Source organism: Crinia signifera, chromosome 9 (assembly GCF_055691185.1).
Source record: "Crinia signifera chromosome 9, ASM5569118v1, whole genome shotgun sequence".
Classification (NCBI taxonomy): Eukaryota; Metazoa; Chordata; class Amphibia; order Anura; family Myobatrachidae; genus Crinia; species Crinia signifera.
In genome coordinates, this window is record NC_139225.1 from 134,835,943 (window position 1) to 134,860,804 (window position 24,862).

General features: G+C 46.9%; 1 protein-coding gene across 2 annotated transcripts; it reads right to left on the reverse strand.

Moving 5' to 3' along the window:
• Window positions 1-216: 216 nt before the first annotated feature.
• LOC146036110 (galectin-4-like) lies at window positions 217-24,579 on the reverse strand. 2 transcript variants are annotated; one of them, XM_083159930.1, is made up of 10 exons: window positions 24,502-24,579; window positions 22,074-22,295; window positions 8,085-8,173; window positions 7,290-7,494; window positions 4,402-4,536; window positions 3,039-3,074; window positions 2,926-2,955; window positions 2,752-2,840; window positions 1,987-2,152; window positions 217-489 (listed from the first exon to the last, which is right to left on the reverse strand). In XM_083159930.1, exons 2-10 carry the CDS (start codon window positions 22,116-22,118, stop codon window positions 343-345), a joined length of 942 nt encoding a protein of 313 aa, XP_083016056.1. In that variant the 5' UTR covers window positions 22,119-22,295; window positions 24,502-24,579; the 3' UTR covers window positions 217-342. The 2 variants fall into 2 exon arrangements, with proteins under 2 accessions (XP_083016056.1, XP_083016057.1); XM_083159931.1 differs by lacking the exon at window positions 24,502-24,579 and having other exon boundaries at window positions 22,074-22,320.
• Window positions 24,580-24,862: the final 283 nt, after the last annotated feature.

The following is a 24,862-nucleotide window of genomic DNA, read 5'->3' on the forward strand; positions in this document are numbered from 1 at the left end:
GGGCGGGCGGGGGGCTTACACCGGCCCTGGTGAACGTGCCCTAACAGGGAACACCCATATATTCTTGCCCATACCAGCCCCTGCTCCCTTCCTTACTGCATACATACAATCCCAGGTGTGACTGACGGTGACACCAGGACAAGAACCCACGCCTGAACTGATGTGTTGCAGTTCTGCAGTTTAGTGGAAGAATAAAGCAAATTCAGATTTACTTGGTTGGGTTTATGTATGAACTTTATAGAAACAACTTTATATAATGGTATGTCAGTATTAATAACTGCTGGAGATAATGAGCTTGCTCATAGGGATCGGTTAGACAGAGACTTGTGCGAGAAGAGACAATCAGATGAATACAAAAATGAGTTTCACATCTCCTTCCACCTCCAAGCAGTCCACGTTCTGCAAGTTGGGCAAGCGATTATTAAAGTTAAAGCTGTGACTTCCATTTATAAAGACCTTGAAATGCTTCTCTCCAGCACGGACAGAGATCTGGAAGACAACCAGCAGTTATTGTAGAAGCTTTGGGTGACATTTAATGGGATGCAATTTTTGGTTCATGGCAATTTTTTGTAAAAAAAAAAACAAAAACAGAATTTGCCCGTTTTCCCAAAATCGCCAACTTAATGAGATGCAAATTGCACTAAAAATTTGCATCCAGATGTTTCCCCCGCCCAGAGTATACAACTCGTAACAGAGTATACAACATTTAATGAAATGAGATTTCCGGAAAACGTTACTAAAAATGGCAAAAAAAAAAAAATAGACCAGGGGTGAGATTTAATAGGATGAGAGATTCAGAAAGTGAGAGATTTGGTAATAAATCTCCAGTTTTTTTAAAGCGGCAATCATTTACACTGCAAAACCAGTTTGATTTTCATGTGTAAACAATTGCCACTTTAAAAAAAACTGCATATTTCTCACCTGCGATGCCAGCGCATATGTACTAACATATGCAGCTGGCATTGCGGTGTGGTGAGGAAGGCCCCCGTGATACCTGTAATGTGGTTCGCGGGGTCTCCGTCACCTCCTTGGCTATGCGGCGTCTCCTTCTCCCCCCTGCAGCCGGAAGGACATCCCCGGCTGGCTGTGACATGCGCTGGGGGAAGAGGAGCAGCACGGAAGCCGGGGAGGGAGGGAGGGAGGGTAGGGAGGCTGCGGCGGACAGCGATAGAAGCCCATAGGCTTCTATAGGGTATCGCCACCCAAAGGCGATACCCAAAAGCACTGTCATGTAATCAGTGCTGCTGTCTGCATTGCAGGGCCCGGAGGGACAAGTTCTAAAAAAAATGGGTGCAGCATTTGTGGTGTGGGCCCATAAGCACCCCACATACTACATCCATTATAAATACGCCACTGCCACACAGACTGCAATACTTATGACAGGGCTTAAAGTGGTTATGGAGAGGTGGTGGAATTCATTTCCCCTTCCATCGACTTCCCCCCATCCATAAGGCAAACCTGGGCCAGTGCCAGGGTTTTTGGCACCCCCTGCAAACTATGAGTTTATGCCCTACCTCCCATTCTTTATAAAGGGACAGTGGTCATACATTTGTACCCCCAATTTAAATTATTTCACACAGTAGCGCAGTCCCATTCACATTACACCACATGTAGTGCCCCTTACTCACATTATGACACTCAATAGTGCCCCTTTTTCATGTTATGCTACACTCCATATATATGTATGCAACACAGTAGCATTGCTTATACACAATGCCCCCAGTAGCACTGCCCCTTACACATATTGCCCACCGCAATAATACCTTGTGACAGCTTGAAATCACATACGGTGTGCCAGAAAATAAAGCTGATGGGAAAGACGTTTTTGTTGGCATTATTGTGCAGGACAGTGATGGAGGGAGCACTAGTTCCCCCTACCATTATAGGCGCCCCCCCCCCATAACCCCTGCTTATAGATACACCCATTAGTCCAGATAGTTTTACAGTAATTGCCTCTGGTCTTTATTAACTTGTCCAGTAACCTACCTCAAAGTACTCCCCTTGCTTGAAGGGATTTTTGGCCAAATCCTTTTCCTCGTCTCCCCAGACCCCATTTATAAAACTGTTCCTGACCACTGTAGATTTGTTAAGACGAGGGTTCAAATGAAAAGCGACTTCATTGCTGTATCCAACCTTAAAATTGATAGCAAAACTGGAGAAAGAGCATCAATCAGTTAATATACATTTAAGATATTTATATTTTTTGAGCTTTCACTAATTTTACTGTAAAATACTGTATATTATTTTATATAATTTCACTGTAACAATATTGTATAGTAAACATCATTTAAAAAGCTGTACAAATGTGTGATTGCAAGATGCGTTATACTTTATGTCCCTGGGTAAGGGTGGGGCTGGGGCAGTTTTAAATAGCGCAGCGATCAGTTTGCCGCCTCCCAGCCAGATTGAAATCCCTCCCCTCTGCACGGTTGCGAATGGCATCACCAGTGGAAGAGGCGCAGCAGGAGAGATGGACCCAGCAGCTACAAGTATCGCAGCCACAAACAATGGTAGGGACAGCCAGGGTCAGTCACTTCCAGCCAATTCAGCACCAAAATTACTCACAAACAGTTGAGTAATAATTTTGATTTTACAGGTGTCGCTCATTTTTAGTCTTATTGTTTTTATACCTCACTATTACATGCATAGCGCTCATTTTTTAACCATTATACCAAGTATGCCCCAAGCCCAAGTCATAATAGATAAATAAATAAGAAAAACAGAAAACCGTTGCAGAGCACTGCGCCTCACGTTTTGGCACTAGATTTTACAAGGCCTTTCAAAACCACCGTACGTCTTGGCACCATCCCGCCTCTGATACTTGCTTTGAACGGAACTACCTAGAAGGAGTAACACAGTTGTTCAGTGGTGAGCATTGTATTGTGCTGTTGGGTATCAGATGATCCGTGCTTGCTGGGTACTTACTGGGTTCAGAGCAGGTGGTCCCAGCATAGGCTATATAACAAAGAGAGACAGCATGAGATCTGTGGAAACAATTACTGCTTACCAACCAATCACGATCAGCGGATCATACTAACCACCAGCTGCGCCTGCGCTGCTGACATCATCAGGCTCTGCAATACATACATGACAATTATAGTGATATCTGCTAGAAGCATGATATGAATATTATAGTGACAATTACATTGACATGGAATATACAAGGATTCTACGTTGCGGTCGTTAATAATGAAAATAAGGTTATTTGCACTGGCTAACGTTTAAAGGTGGCCATACACACGCAGATTTATCTTCGGATCTGGCTGGTTGGAACAAAAACATGGTTATGGATCAGTGACAGTAACACTTGGGTTGTGCTCAGTTATCCTATATAATAAAAGGCTAAGGGGAATTCTTGTGCTGCTCTGTTCAGCCGCCTACGTTACCATTACATGTTCTGTCATTTTGATGGGCTGGTAACTAGTTTATAGAGAATTACCAACTACACATGAGATGAGTTATGGGTCTTGATTGCTATATCTATGTGTTTCTTAAAGTTTGTTGAATTCCGTTGTGAGCACAGAAGATATAAAACATTATGGGCACGATGGTACTAAGCCTTGAAAAGAGAAAAAAAACGGAGAGTCTTAAACCAACAACCAGTCAGCTCATCACTGTCATCTTTCAAACACAGCCTGTAACACGACAGATAGGAGCTGATTGGCTGTTACTATAGCATTCTCCATTTGATCACTTTTTAGGCATACACACAAAATTTTGGGGCATGGTCTAGCGGCAGGAGGAGCATGGCCTACAAATCTCATCATTCCCATTAGGCCACACCCCATTTTGCTGCTGTGGGGGCATGGCCTGCTCCTCTATGAGCTGCTGGACATGCCCCCCGCCTAGGTTGACCAACTCATCCCTTTAATCCGGGAAACATATTATTTACACAGGTTCTGTGGCAGTTTACAACCAGGTGAAATGGAGTCTTGAGGTGTGGCAGTTTAAAACCAGGTGAAAGCCAGCCACAGAACCTGTGTAATTAATATGTGTCCCGCATTAAAGGGATGAGTTGGTCACCCTACCCCCGCCCCTCTGTCTGTGGGAATAGATATGAGTCAGTTCCCCGTGGGAAACTGATGGCCCCCGGCAGGACGTTTGTCCGTCCCGCAAAAAAAACAGGAGTGGTCCCGAGAAAATCGGGACAGTTGGGAGGTATGCTAAAGTTTCTAAAATGAAAAGAGGTGATGTTGCCAATAGCAACCAATTGGATTCTGTCTACCATTTTTCTATTGCACCCTAGAAATTAAGATATAGAATCTGATTGATTGGTTGCTATGGGCAACATAGTAAATTGACCCCCAAGGCTTTGAAATATACAATATGCATATGTAGGTTTAGCTAAGTGCTTAGGGCATCGCCATCGTAGCCATATGGCTAACACTCCTGGCCACTTACCCCCTTTGTAGGCATTCCGCAGCCAATGATGCTGAGTGATTGGACGATAATATCCCCAGTCACTTGCAGCCACTGCACATGTTCCAGAGGGATCCGGTGAGCAAACTCGTAGAAGCGATCTCCGTTTGCAGACACCTGGTCAGTGCGACAGACATGTAACAGGGTGAGCTAAGAGCGCTACAGAAGTGGTAACGGTGCAGTGTAATAACAGCAATACAGCGCATAGCTGGGGCTGGCAATACATGACACATGTCGGATTTATACTGTATTCCATATTTAGGTGTGATTGATCACCCCACAAACTTCCAGTAGCCTCATATTCCTGCTTTATCCTAAACTGCACTGCCTTCTCTTACATGGACTAGATGCTGCCTCTAGGGATGGCCATCGACCATCGATTATTCACAATCATCGAAGATCTATGACCAATGTTGATTGGGTTTGCCAGATGGTTTCCCTCCAACGATTGCACAAAATAAATAAATTAATTTATTTATTTTCCAAGGAGGCTGAGACACATTTCCCCCTGCCCCCATGAAGCCCCGCCCCCAGGCTGTGATTGGCCACTGACAGTTTCACCATCAATGGCAACCATTAATAGTGAACACATCACTGGACATCCCTTGCTGCCTATCAGTAGAACAACCATCACCTGCTGAAATATTCTGGTCTGCTGTGAACATTCTAGTGATCTGTATGTTTTCTTTTGCTCACTTTAAAACTGAGAACATTCATATATATAGGTGCCACCCACCACTTGCTAGCCATGTACCACCTTGTTGCCCCAACACCAAAGGCTGGCTACCCCTGATCCAATATATATTTTGGATGCCCACTTTACAGGGGAAAGAAATGTCCTCAAGGGGTATGGTATAGCACACAGACAATGGACCTGATTCTGGTTGGTTTGCAAAAGCTAACGCCTTTTATAATGGACAAAAAAACATGCTGTGCTGCAGGTGGGGCAGATGTAACATGTGCAGAGAGAGTTACATTTGGGTGGGTTGTGTTCAAACTGAAATCTAAACTGCAGTGTAAAAATAAAGCAGCCAATATTTACCCTGCACAGAAACAAAATAACTCACCTAAATGTAACTCTCTCTGCACATGTTACATCTGCCCCACCTGCAGTGCAGCATGGGTTTAAAGATTAAAGAAGGAGTTTGCTTTTGCAAACCAAGCAGAACCACCCCCAATGTCTAGGTCGACAGTAATTAGTCGACAGCAAAATGTTGACATTGACAAAAGGTCAACACAAGCAAAAAGTGGACACATGAAAATGTTGACATGATTTTTTTTCACAGCCAATGTCGACACCTGGACATATGACCCCCATTTTATGTACCACTCCCTACCCAATCAGAGTCCACGCTGATGGTAAAGTATAAAAATGTCCCTGAAAAATAAAGAAAAACTCATGTCAACCTTTTCATGTGTCCACCTTTTCCATCTCGACCTTTTTCTTGTGATGCATGTCAACCTTTTGGTATCGACCTATTGATTGCCAAGCTAGATATTGGATACTGTTCTCAATAGATTAGATACTGCATTATCTCTTTACTGAGGCGAAGCGGGAAGCCGCACTGGCGATCAGTGCTAGAGCGCACAGCGCATTAGCCTGGTGATGATGCATTGTGTCTCCGCTCCTGGGCGGCTCCATTGGGCATGCATGAGATCTCGCTACTCCATTGAGATCTCCTGTGCAGCCCGGAGCCGGGAAATGCTGCTGCCAGAGACAGCGCTGTCCCTGCTGAGGTTTATAAGCAACGACACCTGTAACAGTCGATATCGATAGCTGCAGGTGTCTGCACTGCTGAACATTCATACATTGTCCCGCATATCGGCGTGCTACCTTGTGGACAACAGTGGCGATAATGGCAAAGCCACGCTGCTATTTAGCCTTCATACATGGAGAAGTGGTATCTTCGCAGAAAATGGTGCCGATACCGCTTCTACCTCAAGGCGAGATGTATCAAAATGAAACCCCCGTTTTACCACATTTTCATTTGTACTATTACCCGCCCACACCGATTTCGCCAGCCTATGGGCTTCTTTTAGCTGCCCGCCGCCTTGCCGCAAAGCCGACCCTCCCTTTCCCCCTCCCTTGGGCTTACCTTCTTGCAGGTCCTCCTGGACCCCTGAAGGTAAGCCCCTCCTCCCCCTAGCAACGCAGCCGGATGTCCTTCTGGCTGCAGGGGGGGGGGGGGGGAGGAGGCGCCGGGGACAGCCTGCTTAGCTGTCCCCGGCATGTAGGCAGCAGGAGGCGGCAGGGAGGAGTACAGGTATCATGGGGGGTCTCCGTTACCGCACAGCGATGCCAGCCGCATATGTTAGTACATATGTGCTGGCATCGCGGCGGGTGGGCAGCGAAGGGTGGCGATGTATATTATACATCCCGCCCTCACAATGAGCCTTCATACATCCAGAGAAGTTTGCATGTACATAGTGATCCCAGGCATGCATCTAGTACAGAACTAATAACAAGCAATCACTGGTGGCAATGCCTTTACAGCAGGCATGTCCAAACTGTGGCCCCCTAGCTGTTGTGAAACTACACATCCCACCATGCCTTGCCACAGTTTTAGCATTCCCTAATAGCAAAACTGTGGCAAGGCATGATGGGACCTGTAGTTTCACAACAGCTGCAGGGCCATAGTTTGGACATTCCTGCTTTACAGACATTGTTGTGGAGGGGGATGTATCAAAGCTTGTACTGCGCTAACATTTAGATACACAAAGTACCAACCAAGCAGCTCCTAACTCATTGCCTGTGACGTGGTAGTTAGGAGCTGAATGGTGAGTACTTTATCTCTCTCCAAGCTTTGATACATCTCCCCCTTTATCGTTGAGTAATAACAATATGAATGTGATGCCAGTGTCCATCTTACCAGGTAGTTGTTCCGAGTGACCTCGAATAGAATCACAAAGACTTTTCCTAACTTAAAGGGCATCTCCTTCTTCATCTCCTCATCTCCCCAAGTCCCATCTTGCCTCGAGTTAAACACGACGCGGTCGCGGCCGTCGTACCGGGCATTCATGTGTAAGGCGATGTTTGCACCCTCATCCTCACCGGTTGCAAAGTTGACAGCATACCTGTGAAACGGAGGTGTAGAGGAACACCAAATTAAAGGGGTAATGTGTCAAACCTTGGAGAGAGATAAAGTGGAGACGTTTCCCATAAAGACCACCAGCTTTTAGTTATCATTTATATAGTACAGTTTAGAAAATGACAGTTAGTAGCTAATTAGATGAATATCCATGCTTGGCCACAAGTGACTTAATTAGTACATCAGCAGTTTGATTTACCCATCTGTGCTGGGCCATGAATTACTTATAACCTGGACCAATGGGGTACCTCGAAGACAGAGTTTGGGAACTTCTGGGTTAGAAGCTTAAGCTTATTGATATGGAGGATTATGGGTAAATAATGGGTGGTAACTGTACCCATCACCTACATACAGGCATCATTCATGAGCATCCAGCCTGTCCACTAGCTACTAGAGCCCATCACCAAGGCACAGCGTTTCCTCATATCCTGCATTACCATGAATATTGCCTCAGTTCACAAAATGGCCGCCTTTGTTGTGTATAAGTGGCAGGAACAGTTAAGAAAAGAAGTATAAGTAAAAGGGCATGCACTTCAGTTTATATCAGATATAAAATTGGATGACTGAATACTGTACCTATTACAGTTACTGGGAGTAGTGGCCTGGATACACACAGCCATTCCTGGACGCAGACCACCAGCTATCATGGTAGTGTAAGGGATAGGCTGCAATGGATAAAGAAAGGGTTACTGATTGGCATCACAAATATGTGTGTGACACATTTCTATTATTCACTGAACGGACCTCAACTGGCTGAGCTGGTTACTCCTGGTTGGTTAGACCAAGAATCAGCGGAAATATGAACATACTTTACCTCAGGTGTAACTGGTTCTCTGGGAGAACATCGATACCTTTATAGATGGGGGTTTTGTTTTAAACTAACAACAATCTCCTTTCTACACAAGCCATCTGCTCAATAGAAGAACCTAGAACATTCCCACATATAGGGACAGTCTGCATCGGTGCAGCAACAGCCTTGCTTTACAGTTGCCCAATCCCGCACAGAAGTGTTTGCAGCCCCATAGCGCAAAGCATTTGCTGGCCCTGGCAATGGCAATATTCACCCTTTGCCTGCAATTGATTCCTTTCCTCCTTAGAAACTTATTACTGAAGAGAAGGCTAAGCAGCGGTGCTTTGCCGCTGCCATCGAATGTTTTCTCTCCCCTTTGGAAGACTGACTTTTATTTCCGTCGGAGTCCACCAAATTGCGAGCGGGCGCTGACGTTAGCCGCCCCCGCCCCTGGCATTCATCAGTCCGCCTGCGTTCCCAGGGGAATGCCCAGTGAGATCACTTAGAAAATGCCTTGAATCGCCCCATGTGTAGGGTCTATCAGTATCATTGGCCTAACATTACCCTGTAATCTGTGACGTTTAATCTGCATTATTTACACCCGTAGATTTAGCCATTCCTTGGTGACTTATCGCTGTCTCATCTCGGATTGTGCTTGGGGCTTCTGCTTCCCAGCCACAGTTATCCTCGGATTAGTGTAGCTATTGGGATTATATGTTCTGTATATCCCTAGGTGTGAGACATCCTGGTCACCTGACAACTTGGTGTTATTTAGCCAAACAATGTCATTGTTTTTGATACAAATGTTTCTCTGAATATTTTACATGTGTTTTGTTAGTAACTTTAATGTACATTATTGAGATTATGGACCTTGCTGTAAGATTTTAGTACAGAGAGAAATACAACTACTACTAATAGTAAAGTTTTGCATACATCGGGATTTTACAAAGATTCTGGGGGAAATTTAATTGGATGAGAGATTCAGAAAGTGAGAGATTTGGTAAGAAATCTCCAGATTTTTTAAAGCGGCAATCATTTACACTGCAAAAGCAAACGTGTTGCAGTGAAAATGATTGCCGCTTTAAAAAAAACTAGAGATTTCTTACCAAATCTCTCACTTTCTGAATATCTCATCCTATTACATTTCACCCTATTATATGATCTCCAGCAAATTATACAATCTCCAGCCTGAGAAAACGCAGGTGTGCTTAGGCATTTTAGGGGAGCGTGTATGTCATCAGCTCCGGCCTCGATTAGCCTGTCTCCAGGGCCGGTGTAAGGCTTCTCAGCACCCTAGGCAAAACTTCAACGTACTCCCCCCCCGCCCCCCCCCCCCCTCAGTATGGGTGTTTACACACCCATACTGCCACCAATACCCAATTTCCAACCCCTTAAGGCAGTGGTTCCCAAACTGTGTGCCGTGGCACCCTGGGGTGCCTTGGAAGACTTGCAGGGGTGCCCTGGGTTGGTGGTCCAGGACCAATTTATGTTATTTATGTCCAATATAATAGTCAAACTGTGCACAAACAGAAGTAAAACCTGTCCATTACCACATCACTGATCCTAAGGATGGGATATAAACACAATTTATTTAACTTAATATTTGTTTCTAACTTTCTCTATGATAAACCTTTAGCCTAGGGGTGCCGTGAAATAATTCTGATGCTTCAGGGTGCCGTGACTAAAAAAAAGTTTGGGAACCTCTGCCTTAAGGCATACTTGCCTAAAATTCCAGAATGGCATGGAGGCTCCCAAAAATCAGGTGGTCCTCCCAGCCCTCAGGGAAGGTGGGCAAGTCCCTTGCTTTCCCTGGAGGCCTACCTTTGCCACCCACAACAGAGTGCAAGGAGGAGGGGGCAGCAGGGAAGTATGCCTCAAGGGAAAGTATGGAAGTGAGGTGTTAGAAGTTCCACAGCTGCCATTTGCATTAAGTACAACAAGGATCCTCATAGACATCACAGACTTGGTGGCGCCCCCCAGATCTTGGCACCCTAGGCAGCTGCCTAAAGCTGCCTAATGGTAGAGCCGGCCCTGCGGAGTTGTGGAAGGGACGAAGTTACAGCCCAGATTAGGCACACTGGAAAAATCATTCGATGGCGAGTGGTTTGTGAATCAGTACGCACATCAGTGATCCATTTACGGACTTGCAGGGTAATGGGAAAAATCAGGAGGGTTGTTAGAATGGCAGATGAGATTTTACTTTAGCAATATCCCAAACAAGGAACCTGTCATATTACACTATTCCTAGATGAATCATTTGTATACATTACTGTATTTTACCTTGAAATACTTTACTATCTACTACGTACCTTATTACATAAGCACAGGAAGACTAATTTGGTTCTGTACTGACACCTTCTGGTAGCAAGTGGTACTGCATCAGAGATAGTTCTTCAGATGCACTGCCTTGTTGGTAATGTTTTAAGTAGGGATGGCCATCGGTGCAGACGCCAACGATGTTTGCCATCAATGGCAATTTTGCACCCAGCCATCGATAGTGGCAAACTATTTGATGGATAACCATCGATAGTTTTAGCTATCGATGGTCATCCATTATATTTGACTGAATGGCCCGTGGGCCAATCAGAACACGGGGACGGGACTTCCGGGAGTTGGGGGCGGGGCTATGCTCCGTGTCCCGGCACCTTGAACAAAAAAAAACAACGGAAACATCGCTTTTCCCTTGCCATCGATGTAGGGAAACCATCTGGTACTCCCACATCGATGGCAAAAGTATTCGACATCGGCCACAAAACCCAGGGCCCTCTTCGTGTTCCTTAACTCTGCAATAAAACTGATGAATTCATGTAAACAACAAGCTACATCATATGCTCTGTGTGTATGTTTGCTCTATCTCCCTGCATGTGACTCAGATATGGGGCTGGGAAGGGTGCCCATAACTGGGAACTGATACAGAACAGCACTCTGATACTCTTGTATATGCATTAATGTGCATGTTCTGCATCATTGCTACCGCACAGCACTGAGGTCTAGGCTTTGAGTGCCCCCCCTCCCCCAGGTCCTATCTCAGGCTTGCCTACCCTCCCGGAATGGCTGGGAGCCTCCGAAAATCAGGTCCCCCTCCTGGCTAGTGGGCTAGTCTCCCGCACCACAATCTTTGCTTGGAAAGATACTGATTTGCGCGGGTCTACCATGAAGGGTGGGGCTAAAATTACACAAATCGCATAATTTTAACCACTCCACCAATCCGCGGATCCGCAAATTTCCTCCTTTGCCTGCCATGGGGGCGGGGCTCAGTGACATCCGCCTATTTCCGCCTCCTGACATGCTGCTATCTGGTCTCCTCTATGGGCTTTTCCCGATCCCGGAGAGGAGAAATAAAAAGTAGGCAAGTATGTACTATCTGTGTGGAGTTTATATGCTCTCCCTGTGATTGGGTGAGTTCTCTCCAAGTACTTTGGCTAACACTAGTGTACATAGGTGAATCTAGGGGGTGGTCCGGGGGTGCACCAACCAGCCCCGTGTCGCTAGCCCCCTGGGAACCGGAGATACTGCCAGGCAAAGCTGGAACGTTTTCCCTATAGGATAACATGGGACCCGCTAATTCCGACCCCCACCCAGTTCAACAGCTGCCAGTTCCCCCTTCGGCATCACTGAAGCTCGAGGTGCATCTCAGTCTAACCCAAATCGCTAGGCCTTCAATCTGATACCAATCTGGATCCATATGGGTTAATTGGTTCCAGGGATATTGAGGTTAAACCATTTTTTTCATTTCTTAAATGTAATTTCATGACTGTTTATGTTCTTTGAGGGCAGATTTCTCTGGAACCAAACAGCCCAGTTTCACGGGACCAAAATCATTCGAAGCCAACTCAAAAGTTCTTCAATATGATACTGGTCCCATGTAAAGGGGTCAGTTGGTTCCGAAGATATAGCTGGTTGGTTAAAGGTGGGTAGGGAGAGGGGAGTGGTTTTCTCTCCCCCTCAAACCAGAAAATGCAGGGACTAGGCTATAAGGGGTCAGCCTGGGAATGTCCCTGCATGATCCTGGGACCATATTCCCGGGTAAATCCCTGCATTTTCTGTTGTGAAAGGGGTATTATTTCAAATAGCCGTGACCTGTAGTGCTCTGAATACAGCCGGGCAGCCCCCTGCTCTCTGCCCAGCTGTCAATGACTGTCACCCCTGCAGCTTCCGCTCCAATTCTTCTCCCCGCTTTCACCTCAGCCCCCCCCCCTTTAATCATGTGGTGCCGGCGCCCGGCGTGCTCCCCCGACGTCACGCACAACAACAGCGCGCACAATATTTCAAATGTCCACTCGGCTAGAGGGGACACCAGGAGGGGAGTGGGAGCGTGCTCTGCGCTGCGCTCTGCTCCTCTCCCCATAGAAGCAGCTGCACCGCTCTCCATCTCTCCCTGCAGCAGCAGCGAAGGCTCATATAAAAATTTACAGTAAGTGGCACTTTTGGGGGCATTGCTTAAGGGACGCTACAAGTGGCAGTATGTGGGGGCATTACGCATAATGGGTGGCTTAATGTGTAAGGGGCATTACGGTGTACAGCATCATGTGTAAGGGGCATTATGTGTGCAGCATCATGTGTAAGGGACATTGTGTGTGCAGCATCATGTGTAAGGGACATTATGTGTCCAACATCATGCGTAATGGGTACTATGGTGTGCGGCATCATGTGTAATGGGTACTATGGTGTGCGGCATCATGTGTAATGGGTACTATGGTGCGCGGCATCATGTGTAATGGGTACTATGGTGTGCGGCATCATGTGTAATGGGTACTATGGTGTGCGGCATCATGTGTAATGGGTACTATGGCGTGCGGCATCATGTGTAATGGGTACTATGGTGTGTGGCATCATGTGTAATGGGTAATATGGTGTGCGGCATCATGTGTAATGGGTACTATGGTGCCATCAAGCAAGAACCCCTTAGCAATGAGCACGTAGGTAAGCAGCACTTAGTGGCAAATATGTAATGGGCATTACGGTTTGTTATATAGTATGTAATGGGCATCATGATGTGTGGCACAATGTGTAATTGGCATTCGGGCGTGTGGCTTTATGTGTAATGGGTATTACGGAGTTTGCTAAAATGTGTAATGGGCATTACTGTGTATGGTCTAAAGTGTATTACCACACCCCTTTTTGTGATGCCATGCCTCCTTCCCATGAGGCCACGCCCTTTTTTGCCGCGTGGCTGCGCCGCGCAAAGGTCCCCCTACTGTTGTGTCTGGATCTGGGACCACCCATTACCATAATTCTAGATTCGCCTATGCTAGTGTATGTACTGTATGTGTGTACATGTGGCAGGGAATATGGATTGTAAGCTGCACTGGGGCAGGGACTGATGCTCTGTAAAGCGCTGTGAGATATGTAATGATTAATCAGATATAGCCAGCAGGGAACATCTAGAGCAGACCGGCCTCATATCCTGCGTGGACTAAGCGCAGCTTAGAGGGATAATGACGGGGAAGCTGATAATTGATATTGGCGATGTGTCAGGCTTATGCTTGGGAAGCTGCCACACCCGGGAGGATCCTGTTTTGATCACCCTGAGTGCAGAAAGTTGGGGCACTGTTCAGCTTTCACTATGGGGCCGATTCAGACCTGTTCGTACAGATCCGAATTTGTCACTGTCCCCGATGTTTTTGCTTTGTACACGCGTATTGTCGCCAATGCGTATGTGCAAGCCCTAGCTACGGCTATGCTTTTATTCGCCGAGACGCTCACAATGAGTGACAGGCAGGGGGCATTTGCTGGGGTCTGTTTCATGGACATGCCCACAAAAATGAGCTGTAGAGCTGCGTGCAGTAGGAGGTGTAGCGCTGCGCGCAGTAGGAGGTGTAGCGCTGCGCGCAGTAGGAGGTGTAGCGCTGCATGCAGTAGGAGGTGTAGCGCTGCGTGCAGTAGGAGGTTTACCGCTGCACACAGTAGGAGGTGTAGCGCTGTGCGCAGTAGGAGCGATTTGTGCAGTAGGAGGTGTAGCACTGCATGCAGTAGCAGCTTTAGCGCTGCGCGCAGTAGGAGGTGTAGCGTTGGGTGCAGTAGGAGGTGTATCGCTGCGTGCAGTAGGAGGTGCAGCGCTGCGTGCAGTAGGAGGTGTAGCGCTGCGTGCAGTAGGAGGTGTAGCGCTGCGTGCAGTAGGAGGTGCAGCGCTGCGTGCAGTAGGAGGTGCAGCGCTGCGTGCAGTAAGCGGTGCAGCCATGCGTGCAGTAGGCGGTGTAGCGCTGCATGCAGTAGGTGGTGTAGCGATGCGTGCAGTAGTAGGTGAAGCGCTGCTTGCAGTAGGAGGTGCAGCGCTGCGCGCAGTAGGAGGTGCAGCGCTGCGTGCAGTAGGAGGTGTAGCGCTGCGTGCAGTAGGAGGTGCAGCGCTGCGTGCAGTAGGAGGTGCAGTGCTGCGTGCAGTAAGCGGTGCAGCCATGCGTGCAGTAGGTGGTGTAGCGCTGCATGCAGTAGGTGGTGTAGCGATGCGTGCAGTAGTAGGTGAAGCGCTGCTTGCAGTAGGAGGTGTAGCGCAGCGTGCAGTAGGAGGTGTAGTGCTGCGTGCAGTAGGAGGTGTAGTACTGCGTGCAGTAGGAGGTGTATCGCTGTGTACAGTAGGAGGTGTAGCGCTGGGTGCAGTAGGAGGTGTAGTGCTGCGTGCAGTAGGAGGTGTAGTGCTGCGTGCATTATGAGGTGTAGTGCTGCGTGCATTAGGAGGTGTAGAGCTGCGTGCAGTAGGAGGTGTAGTGCTGCGTGCAGTAGTAGGTGAAGCGCTGCTTACAGTAGGAGGTGTAGGGCTGCGTGCAGTAGGAGGTGTAGCACTGCGTGCAGTAGGAGGTGTAGTGCTGCGTGGGCCCTCTTCCCTCCTGTTGTCAAAGCCACTTCTCTTCACATGTCACTCACAGCTCTCCTATACTCAAACACTCAGCGTCTGCATACCCATCTCCATCATTGGCCTCAAGCCTCTAGTTCATGGGTCCTCAAACTGCGGCTCTCCAGATGTTGTGAAACTACAAATCCCAGCATGCCTTGCCACCGTTTTAACACTCCCTTATAGCAAAACTGTGGCAAGGCATGCTGGGATTTGTAGTTTCACAACATCTGGAGGGCCGCAGTTTGAGGACCCATGCTCTAGTTGTATGTTGATTGAATCCTTACTACTTATATAAAAGCTGTAATGTGTATTGAACTGTGGCGCTCTTTATTTGTACTTTATTTTTGTTATTTATTCAATGTTATGCCAAGCTTTGTCTCCCTGTATTGTTCCTTTGTACGGCGCTGCGAAACACTTGTGGCGCCTTAGAAATAAAATTATAATAATAATAATTAGGAGGTGAAGCGCTGCGTGCAGTAGGAGGTATTGCGCTGCGTGCAGTAGGAGGTGTAGTGCAGCGTGCCGTAGGAGGTTTAGTGCTGCGTGCAGTAGGAGGTGTAGAGCTGCGTGCAGTAAGAGTTGTAGCGCTGCGTGCAGTAGGAGGTATAGCGCTGCGCACACTAGGAGGTTTAGTGCTGCGCACAGTAGGAGGTGTAGCGCTGTGTGCAGTAGGAGGTGTTGCGCTGTGTGCTGTAGGAGGTGTGGTGCTGCGTGCAGTAGGAGGTGTGGCGCTGCTTGCAGTAGGAGGTGTAAGCTGTGTGTAGTAGGAGGTGTAGTGCTGCGTTCAGTAGGCAGTGTAGCACTGCGTGCAGTAGGAGGTGTAGTGCTGCATGCAGTAGGAGGTGTGGCGCTGCATGCAGTAGGAGGTTTAGCACTGCGTGCAGTAGGAGGTGTAGTGCTGCGTGCAGTAAGAGGTGTGGCGCTGCTTGCATTTGGAGGTGTGGCGCTGCCTGCAGAAGGAGGTGTGGCGCTGCGTGCAGTAGGAGGTGTGGTGCTGGCTGGGAGGCTCCAGAAAATCAGGTCCCTCTCCTGATAGGGTCCTGGGGGACAAAGTTTTGGAACCACTGTTTACTGTGTACCCAGCTTTAGGAAGAGGAGACTGCTCAGACTACCAGCTTCTCCAACTGACATGATACATGTGGGAGGCCAGATCCAGTAGAATAGCAGGAGAATAGATACAACCGTATGGGGTATTGCATCAAGCAGAAGTTGCACATAGCAACCAATCAGCTTTCACGTAGCATTTAATAGGTACATTGAATTATATGATAATTATAATTTGATTGGTTGCTATGGGCAGCTTCATTGGTCCATTTCTGATATGTGTGCTTGATACATCAACCCTATGCTATTAACACTTGGAAGCCAACCAATCTTCTATTGAAGATGGGATGTTGCCCATGGCAACCAATCAGACTCCAGTCTTGCCTAGAACTAGAAATTCTGCAGATTCCAGGCTTCGTGTACAGTGCAGATGTGTGCAGGGCCCCTGCCAGGTTACTAATGCATTGGACAGAAAAGAATTCTCTATCTCTGCAACATGGAGCCAAGGGCCTGAATTACGTTCCCTTGCAAAAGCAAATTCTCTCTCTAATGGACAAAACCATGTGCCCTGCAGGTGGGGCAGATGTAACTTGTGCAGAGAGAGTTAGATTTGGTTGGGGTGTGTACTTCAAACTGATATCTACAGTATATTGCAGTGTAAAAATAAAGCAGACAGTATTTACCCTTCACAGAAACAAAATAACACCCAAATCTAACCAAATCTCTGCACATGGGACATCTGCCCCGCCTGCAGTGCAGCATGGAGAGAGAATTTAGCAAAAGAACCAGAATCAGGCCCCATGTGCAATAAGGCAATATTGATAAATAGGTCCCCTACACAATATATTATGCTCTTCATCATGTATGGCTGCTGGGACTCGGGTACAGGGGTTGTGGCTAATGCATCAAGTGAGAGGTGTCCTATTCAGATGCCAAACGGCTACAGTGTGAGTCTCCGTACTACTGGTGGACCATCAGCCGTACAACTGGGCATTGCACTTGCATATGGCAGAGGCAGAAGGTCCACTGGTGCAGAGACATCTTTTCCATCCCTATAGATTGTAAGCTTGCGAGCAGGGCCCTCCTACATTTTGACTGTCTGTAAATACCCAGTTTTGTTGTTTCACTGTCTGCTATTGTAAAGCGCAACGGAATATGCTGCGCTATATAAGAAACTGTTAATAAATAAATAAATAAATAATTGGGTTTACATACCAGTGCCAAAGGGCCTAGGGCCTGTGACCAAACCACCCCCTCCGCAGACATCACATCCACTGTTAGCACCACTCCCATCCAACACCCCCCCCCCCCACCTCCCCCCCCCCCCCCCCCACACACACTTCACATCTGCTGACAGTACTCCCAACTCAGCGACTGATAGTTACTTTCCGTCCACCCTCAGGACAACACAATCACAACCTCCGACAGCCGGCACTGAGTATTGGGCTGCCCAGTTGCAGAAGTATGTGCTGTAGGCAAGTATGCAAGAGACATAAATCCCCCGGGGAGAGAAAGGAGTAAACCGCCCAATGGTGGCAGAGAGAACCATTGCTGCGTGGCAGGATGCAGCTCGGAACACTACCCTGCTGGTAACGGAAACATCAATAGCTCATCCCACCACTAAATCTCTCTGCACACGTTACATCTCCCCCATCTGCAGTGCAGCATGGTTATCTATCATTAGCTCAGAATTTGGCCCTTTATTCGCAATGGAGACTCCTCCGCACCACAGATCTGGAAAGTATAATGGTGTGTTCTTTCCTCTTCACTGATTACAACAGGATTTCCCAACACAAAGCGCGGGATCGGTGCTGACACACCCTGACCATCCCTTCTTCCTCGTGTATCTAGAACATACTGAAAGAGGCTGAGACTCATCAATGCTATTCCTCATGCACAGTCTTCAGGTTCTGTTGGCAGTTGCATGGAAATCGCTGTAATTATTTGCATTAAGGGCCTGATTCTGGTTAACTTGGTTACCTGCGAAGATTGTAGCTTACCAAGTCCCAAATTGCCCGACCTGCCTGTCCCCTCACATGTGCCCGCAGCAGGAGAAATCATTCCATGATCAGCGACCATTGAATCAGTTCTCCTGGGCTCGCAAGTCAGTGGAGACTGACTTATATTCGAGGGCTTCGGGACGTCATGTGACATCAGCCACCCCTCTTCGACACACTGCATCACGGCCACATTTGCATAGGAACACCCAGCGATTGTACGGGGATGCCTATGAAATACTAGCCATTCCCATGTCCCAGCGCTACCATCGCCCCCATTCTGCTCCCCCCCCCCCCCCACCCGTGCAATCTGCTGACTGTGCAGGTAGGCGAATGCACCCGCACAGAAGCCCTGCATGCGCAGTACTTCACCATCGGTCCCCTGTGTGAACACGCGGGGGACCGAATCAACCAGGATCAGTTGGTTCACCAGCAAATGGGCACCCATCCGGGCTACTGTACTAGAGGGTATGTACTAAAGACTTTTAGGTCGGGGGCCCTTATTCTGGTTCACTCGCAAAGGCAAAGTCCTTCTCAAATGGACAAAACATTTTGCACTGCAGATGGGGCAGATGTAACATGTGCAGAGAGATTTAGATTTGGGTGAGTTATTTTGTTTCTGTGCAGGCTAAATACTGACTGCTTTATTTCTACACTGCAATATAGATCTCACTTTGAAGTAAAACGCCACCCAAATCTAATTCTCTCTGCACAAGTAACATCTGCCCCACCTGCAGTGCACATGGTTTTGTCCATTTGAGAAGCATTTTGCCTTTGCGAGTGAACCAGAATAAGGGCCATGATGTATAGAGCTATAGATGCACGAAGCTACTCCTAAAATGTGTTTGGCAATTCACAACTGCTGGCAGGATATATTTTATTATATCCGTAAGCGCTAAAGGAAATGTTGTCACTTTATAAATAAATAAATTTTTATTAATAAAATATATATTTAAGGATCTTGCTGCATTTGTATATTATTGTAAGTCCATAAGGGCCAATGTATCAAACATATTTGCAGGATATCACCCTAAAACACCCCTACCGGAGATATCTGCTGTGGTTCCTCGGTTTCCACTGCAAAAGCCGCCCCAATAGAAACCTACTTAATGAATGCTGCTTTTTAAAATTAATTTACGTTCAAGAGCTTTGTCCTGGTAGCTGAAGTCATCTGAAGAGGGCATTAATCCTTGTAGCCTATACTGTAGGTTACAGATCACAAAATGCATTGGGCAATGAACAGTTTTAAAGCGCGGTCAACACGACAGCCCCCGGAAAGTTAAGGTTAATGCCAGTGGTCAGGGTCTCCATCACGGAGGGTCTGCAGGGTCTGCAGTCCTGGGCCCTGACCAGTGGCGTAAGTTCGTCCCAGTTGCCCCGGAGGCAAGATATATAGTTGTGCCCCCTCCCCACCCACACACACACAACTTTATATAATATATATGTCTGTTATGAAATATATATCTATATATGGAGATAGAGTGAGAGAACACATGTATTTCAGGACTCAACCACAGAAGCGATATAGATGGCTTTCTATTAATGGATTTAAACTTGCAGAAGTGCCCCCTTAGGAGCAGGAGCCCGGTGGCAGATGACTCCGTTGCCTCCCAGAGTTCTGCCTCTGGCCCTGACAGAGAGTGGGGCCCACACCTAGCCTTGCAAGTGAATCTCTTAGTCTGTCCTTAGGAGTCAGGACCCAAAATAGTTCACGTTTCCCAGGTTAGCTTGCAGGCGTACAGGTGTGCTTATTACTCACTGACATATCTTGAAAGATCTAAAATGTGGAGCTAATTATTTCACTTGTGATTCTGGTGGTTATTCTGGTTCACTCCTTCTGGCAAATTTCTTCTCAAATGGACAAAACCATGTGCACTACAGGTGGGGCAGATGTAACTTGTGCAGAGAGAATTAGATTTGGGTGGGGTTTTGCTTCAAAGTGAGATCTACATTGCAGTGTAAAAATAAAGCAGTCAGTATTTTCCCTGCACAGAAAAAAAATAACTCACCCAAATATAATTCTCTCTGCATATGTTACATCTGCCCCCCTGCAGTGCACATGGTTTTGTCCATCTAAGAAGGAATTTGTCAGAAGGAGTGAACCAAAATAACCCCCTCTTTGAGGAGACCTGCAAAACATGAACTGCTTGGGGGCCTGAGGATCGAGTTTAAAAACCTATGGTTAATGCAATCACTTTACACATCACAGGGACGGACAGGCTGTACCTGGATGGGATCAAAAAAACATCTCAGTGCTCAGTGGTACTTAATTACTTATTGCTGCAAATATCTGCGATAAGAAATTATTATTTATAATAAACACAGAGAGAGAGAGAGAGAGAGAGTTAACAATCCTCTGCTAGCAGAAAGCTTTTGGCATCAGTTTTCCCAAAGCTGCCAATGGCTTTGTGAAAACAAACTAAAAATGGTAATATAGCAACAAAATTCTTGAGACTATTTAATCAAAACAGATGTTCACAAAGTTCTTCAAGAAACAACAATCAAAATGGATGGGAACTAGTAATGGCCAATGACCACTTAAGTTTCAAAATCATCGATGGTCTATGGCCGATGTTGAATAATTTGTCCATCGATGGGGGACAATCAGGTGGTTTCCTGCCATTGATGGTAAGGACCAAACAAATAGTTAATTCCCCCCCCCCACCCTCTTCAGTGACCCGGAAAAAGGAGACTAGCTCCACCCCCAGTCACTGATTGGCCCGCAGCCCACTCTATAGTAAAGCGGGGATGACCGTCATTGGGTGAAACCATGAATGGTTCTCTAACAGATGGTTTTATACCATCGATGGTAGCCATCAATATTACAATCGATAGTGACCATTTGATGGATAAGCCACCAATGGCCATCCCTAATGGGAACCATGACGGCTGTGTTAAGGATTGGATAGTTAGCATTGGTTATTATGGGGTGATAATAAGATGGCACAGCACCCCGGTATTCCTGGTGGTGGTGACATGTGTCACGGGGGTATCTGAGAGCCTTCCACCCCTATGAATGAACGAGCCATTGTGAACGACACCCCTGTCTTCTTGCCTATGCCTTACTATGCCACAATAACCTATATCTCGTACCACGCGTGGTAAGGCCACATCTATCATAGTGAAGCTTCACCAGAATTACACATGCTGCATACTAGTCTATGCGGGTGCCCAACTCTAGGCCCAGAGGAGTGTTAATAATCTGTTATTGCTTACGGTAAATATTATGTGGCTGGGCGAGGCTGTGCCATGGCGCATCTCCCAGATAACTCCATGCCACTCCAAAACAATACACTGTGCCACCTGGTTCTGCCCTCTCCCCAGACTGAGAATAGGCTGCACAGAAGAAGAGACCCTTACCCAGCCATATTTTTTAGAAATGATCGTACAGAATTAGATAAATTAGATAAAGATCCAGTAGCATTATGTGTAGTGGCACAGCCCTTTGTACTGTGACGTCTTCCGTGAAATAGTTGTGGAGAAGTCGCAGTGTCGGCACAAAGTGGTTCATTTATTTCAAAAATAAAAATGTCTGTCCTAGATGTGAACTTTTTTTTTTTTTGTTTGTCAAACTAGTCGTAACATCTCAGCTATGTGTCTGAGTCTCAGGATCGGAGTGAGGGACACACCCAAAAATAGCTGGCAACAGAACGGTGGGTCGTGGGTGGGACAGACCACCTCAACCCTAAAGACTCATACTGCAGAAGTTACAGTCTCATGCAAATTTTAAGGCACATTTGGGGGAATTGACAGGTTTATCAAAGGGGGCATCTGACCTATCCTGTCAATGCCTCATAAACTAAGAGGGGGGCGATAATGCCAAATGCATTGCAGCTACATGAAGTGCAGGAGGACAGGCAGAGATACAGCGACACACAGCAGCTGGTTAGGTGGGTACTCACGGGGTTATAGGCAGGTTGGTAGCCTGGAGCCGGTACAAGAGCCATGGTTGGTGCCTGGAAGACTTTCTCGGTGCAGGGTTTGGCAGGGGATGAGAGATGCTTTATATGCTCTGAGAGAGGGGAGGGCTCGTCCGTACAGTATGCTTCACAAAACTGGTATATCCACTTCTAACTGGGAACCAGTAACCTAGAGAGACGCCTGCTGGAAATCTGGCAGACTGGCTGGAAAAAAAAACAGAATATTCGAGCAAGTAAATACTCACGGAACCACAATGAGTGCGTAACATATGCCCGTCATATTGAGGAGGTGTGGGGGGTGGGGTTACAGTCTCATTGTTAGTGTTTGGGATCTGCAGTGTAATAAAACAGATTCTTACCCCCATGTAACTAACGTCTCAATCCTGGGTTCTGCTACACACACAGAGCTGGGACTTAGGGGTTAATTTACTACAGCTTCTAAAACGGAGGTGATGTTACCCATAGCAACCAACCAGAGTCTAGGTTGCAAGACAGAAATGATAGACAGAATCTGTTTGGTTGCTACGGGCAACATCATATCTTTCCAATTTTATAAGCTTTAGTAGATTTATTCTTTCTCTTTGTGGGGGAGATGTATCAAGCCTTGGAAGAGATTAAGGGCCAGATGTTTCAAGCTTCAAAAAGTGATAAAATGGAGAGCGATAAACAACCAGCCAATCAGCTTCTACCTGTCATTTTCCAAACCCAGCCTGTAACATGACAGGTAGAAGCTGATTGGCTGGCTGTTTATCACACTCCACTTTATCACTTTTTGAAGCTTGAAACATCTGGGCCATAGGGTGAGATGTACTTAGCCTTGCAAAGTGATAAAGTAGAGAGTGATGAAGTACCAACAAATCAGCTCCTGTCTTTCTTCAAACACAGCCTGTTATCTCTCTCTATTTTATCACTTTTCAAGGCTTAGTATGTCTGGTCAAAGTGGAGAAGTTGCTTGGAGCAACCGATCAACGTCTGTCATTTATCTAGCAGAACAAAGATGATTGGTTGGTTCATAATAATAGTATAACATTAGATACACTGGGGGTTATTTACCAAGATGGGTGTTCTATTTCACATGGGATGTTGCTATGGGCAACCAATCAGAATTGACTTCTTATTCATTTAGCACCTTCTAGAAGATAATAGATAGTATCTGATTGGTTGCCCCTACATCTTCAATATACCCCCACTGTTTTAGTTGCAGTTAGACACCAGCATTAATTACTATGGGGCAGATTTATTAAAGCTCGGTGAAGTGATAAGGTGTCTGGTTTTTTTTACCGGCCAATCAGCTCCTAACGCTGAAGTTGCAGGCTTGGTTTGAAAAATGACAGGTAGGAGCTGATTGGCCGGTGATAAAAACCACTTCACCGAGCTTAATAAATCCACCCCTATGTTGCTAAGTACTAGAAAGAGCTATAGGGGTTATTTAGACCTGATCACAAAGCTGCTTTTCTCTCAAATGGGCAAAACCATGCTGCACTGCAGGTGGGGCAGATGAAACATGTGAAGAGAGAGTTAGATTTGGATCAGGTGAAAAGTGGCCACATGGCATGTGTTTGATATCTGATCCGTGACCATGTGCGCATCCCAGTTGGAGATCGGACGTGCTGCATGTGCAGTCTCCCGGCAGTGGGGAATGGGAACGCCTGCGATATATTGTATGCAAAAGGACCACACACGATATATCGTATGTGATCGGCTGTGACCTCTCCCTTAGGAGATGTCGCAATAGTGTATGACACTACTGCAATTTAGATTTCAGTTTGAACACAAATCTAACTCTCTCTGCACATGTTACATCTGCCCCACCTGCAGTGCAGCATGGTTTTAATTTGTCCATTTGAGAAAAAAGTGGCTTTGCGATCAGCTCTGAATATCCCCCTATGTCCTTTTTTAAACTATTGGTAGTCTGGGGCTGGCAGATATGTTTCAAGTTACCCCAGGGTTGCCGACTCTCCCGGAATGGCCGGGAGTCTCCCGAAAATCGGGCCCCCCTCCCGGCCCCCGGAAGGGTGGGCAACCCTCCCGGATTCAGGGGGGACCCCCCCTGCGCCCCGGATCGCAGCATTAAAATGCTGCAATCCTCGGGTCTCAGAGGAGGAGGCGGAGCTAAAATGACACAATTGCGTCATTTTATCCCCGCCCCCTCCACGGAGATCCGTGAATTCGGCAGTTTGCCATCATGGGGGCGGGGCTTAGTGATGGCACACTTAAGCCCCTCCCCCTGAGCGGCTGCTGGAACTCTTCTCCCGGAGAGAAGAATTATAAAGTCGGCAACCCTGTGTTACCCACTGGCTGAGGGAGACTGGTGACTGGCACAGTGACAGGGGAGGCCGAGCAGATGAGTAATCAGCATGTGCTGTTCTTGCTTCCTTAGTGTTAGAAATGATAACTTGTGCTCACTCACATGTCAGGCAGCGTAAACTGCAGACACAGCCCTGGGCCCAGTATTTAGGCTCACTGCAACGTCATATTACTTTCATTGCCAGTCCAAGTGTGGCTTCTCGTTAAAATGAAAAAAAGAAGGCAGAGACACACAAAAAGGTCAAACATGGTCAGAGAAATGCAAAAGGCTTCCCGACATGGCACTTAGTTTACTGTGTGGCAGGGACAGCATATGAAGGTAATGTGGAAGAACCAGTCCTGGATGACGAACAGCAGCAGCTGCAGGGCCAGAGAGATCCAGTCCAGGTTTTTTTTTAAACTGTATTGTGAATCACACTCTGCTGATTAACATCACCTGTTTCTACCTCTTATATGTTTGTCCA

Excerpts from the sequence above, each read along its gene's own strand:
- LOC146036110 (XM_083159930.1), bottom strand. The coding sequence starts at position 22,118 with ATGGCTCTTGTACCGGCTCCAGGCTACCAACCTGCCTATAACCCC. Across the intron at positions 2,956-3,038 it reads CAGCGCAGGCGCAGCTGGTG|CCTATGCTGGGACCACCTGC; the intron begins GTTAGTATGATC and ends TTTGTTATATAG. Across the intron at positions 2,841-2,925 it reads GACCACCTGCTCTGAACCCA|GTAGTTCCGTTCAAAGCAAG; the intron begins GTAAGTACCCAG and ends TACTCCTTCTAG.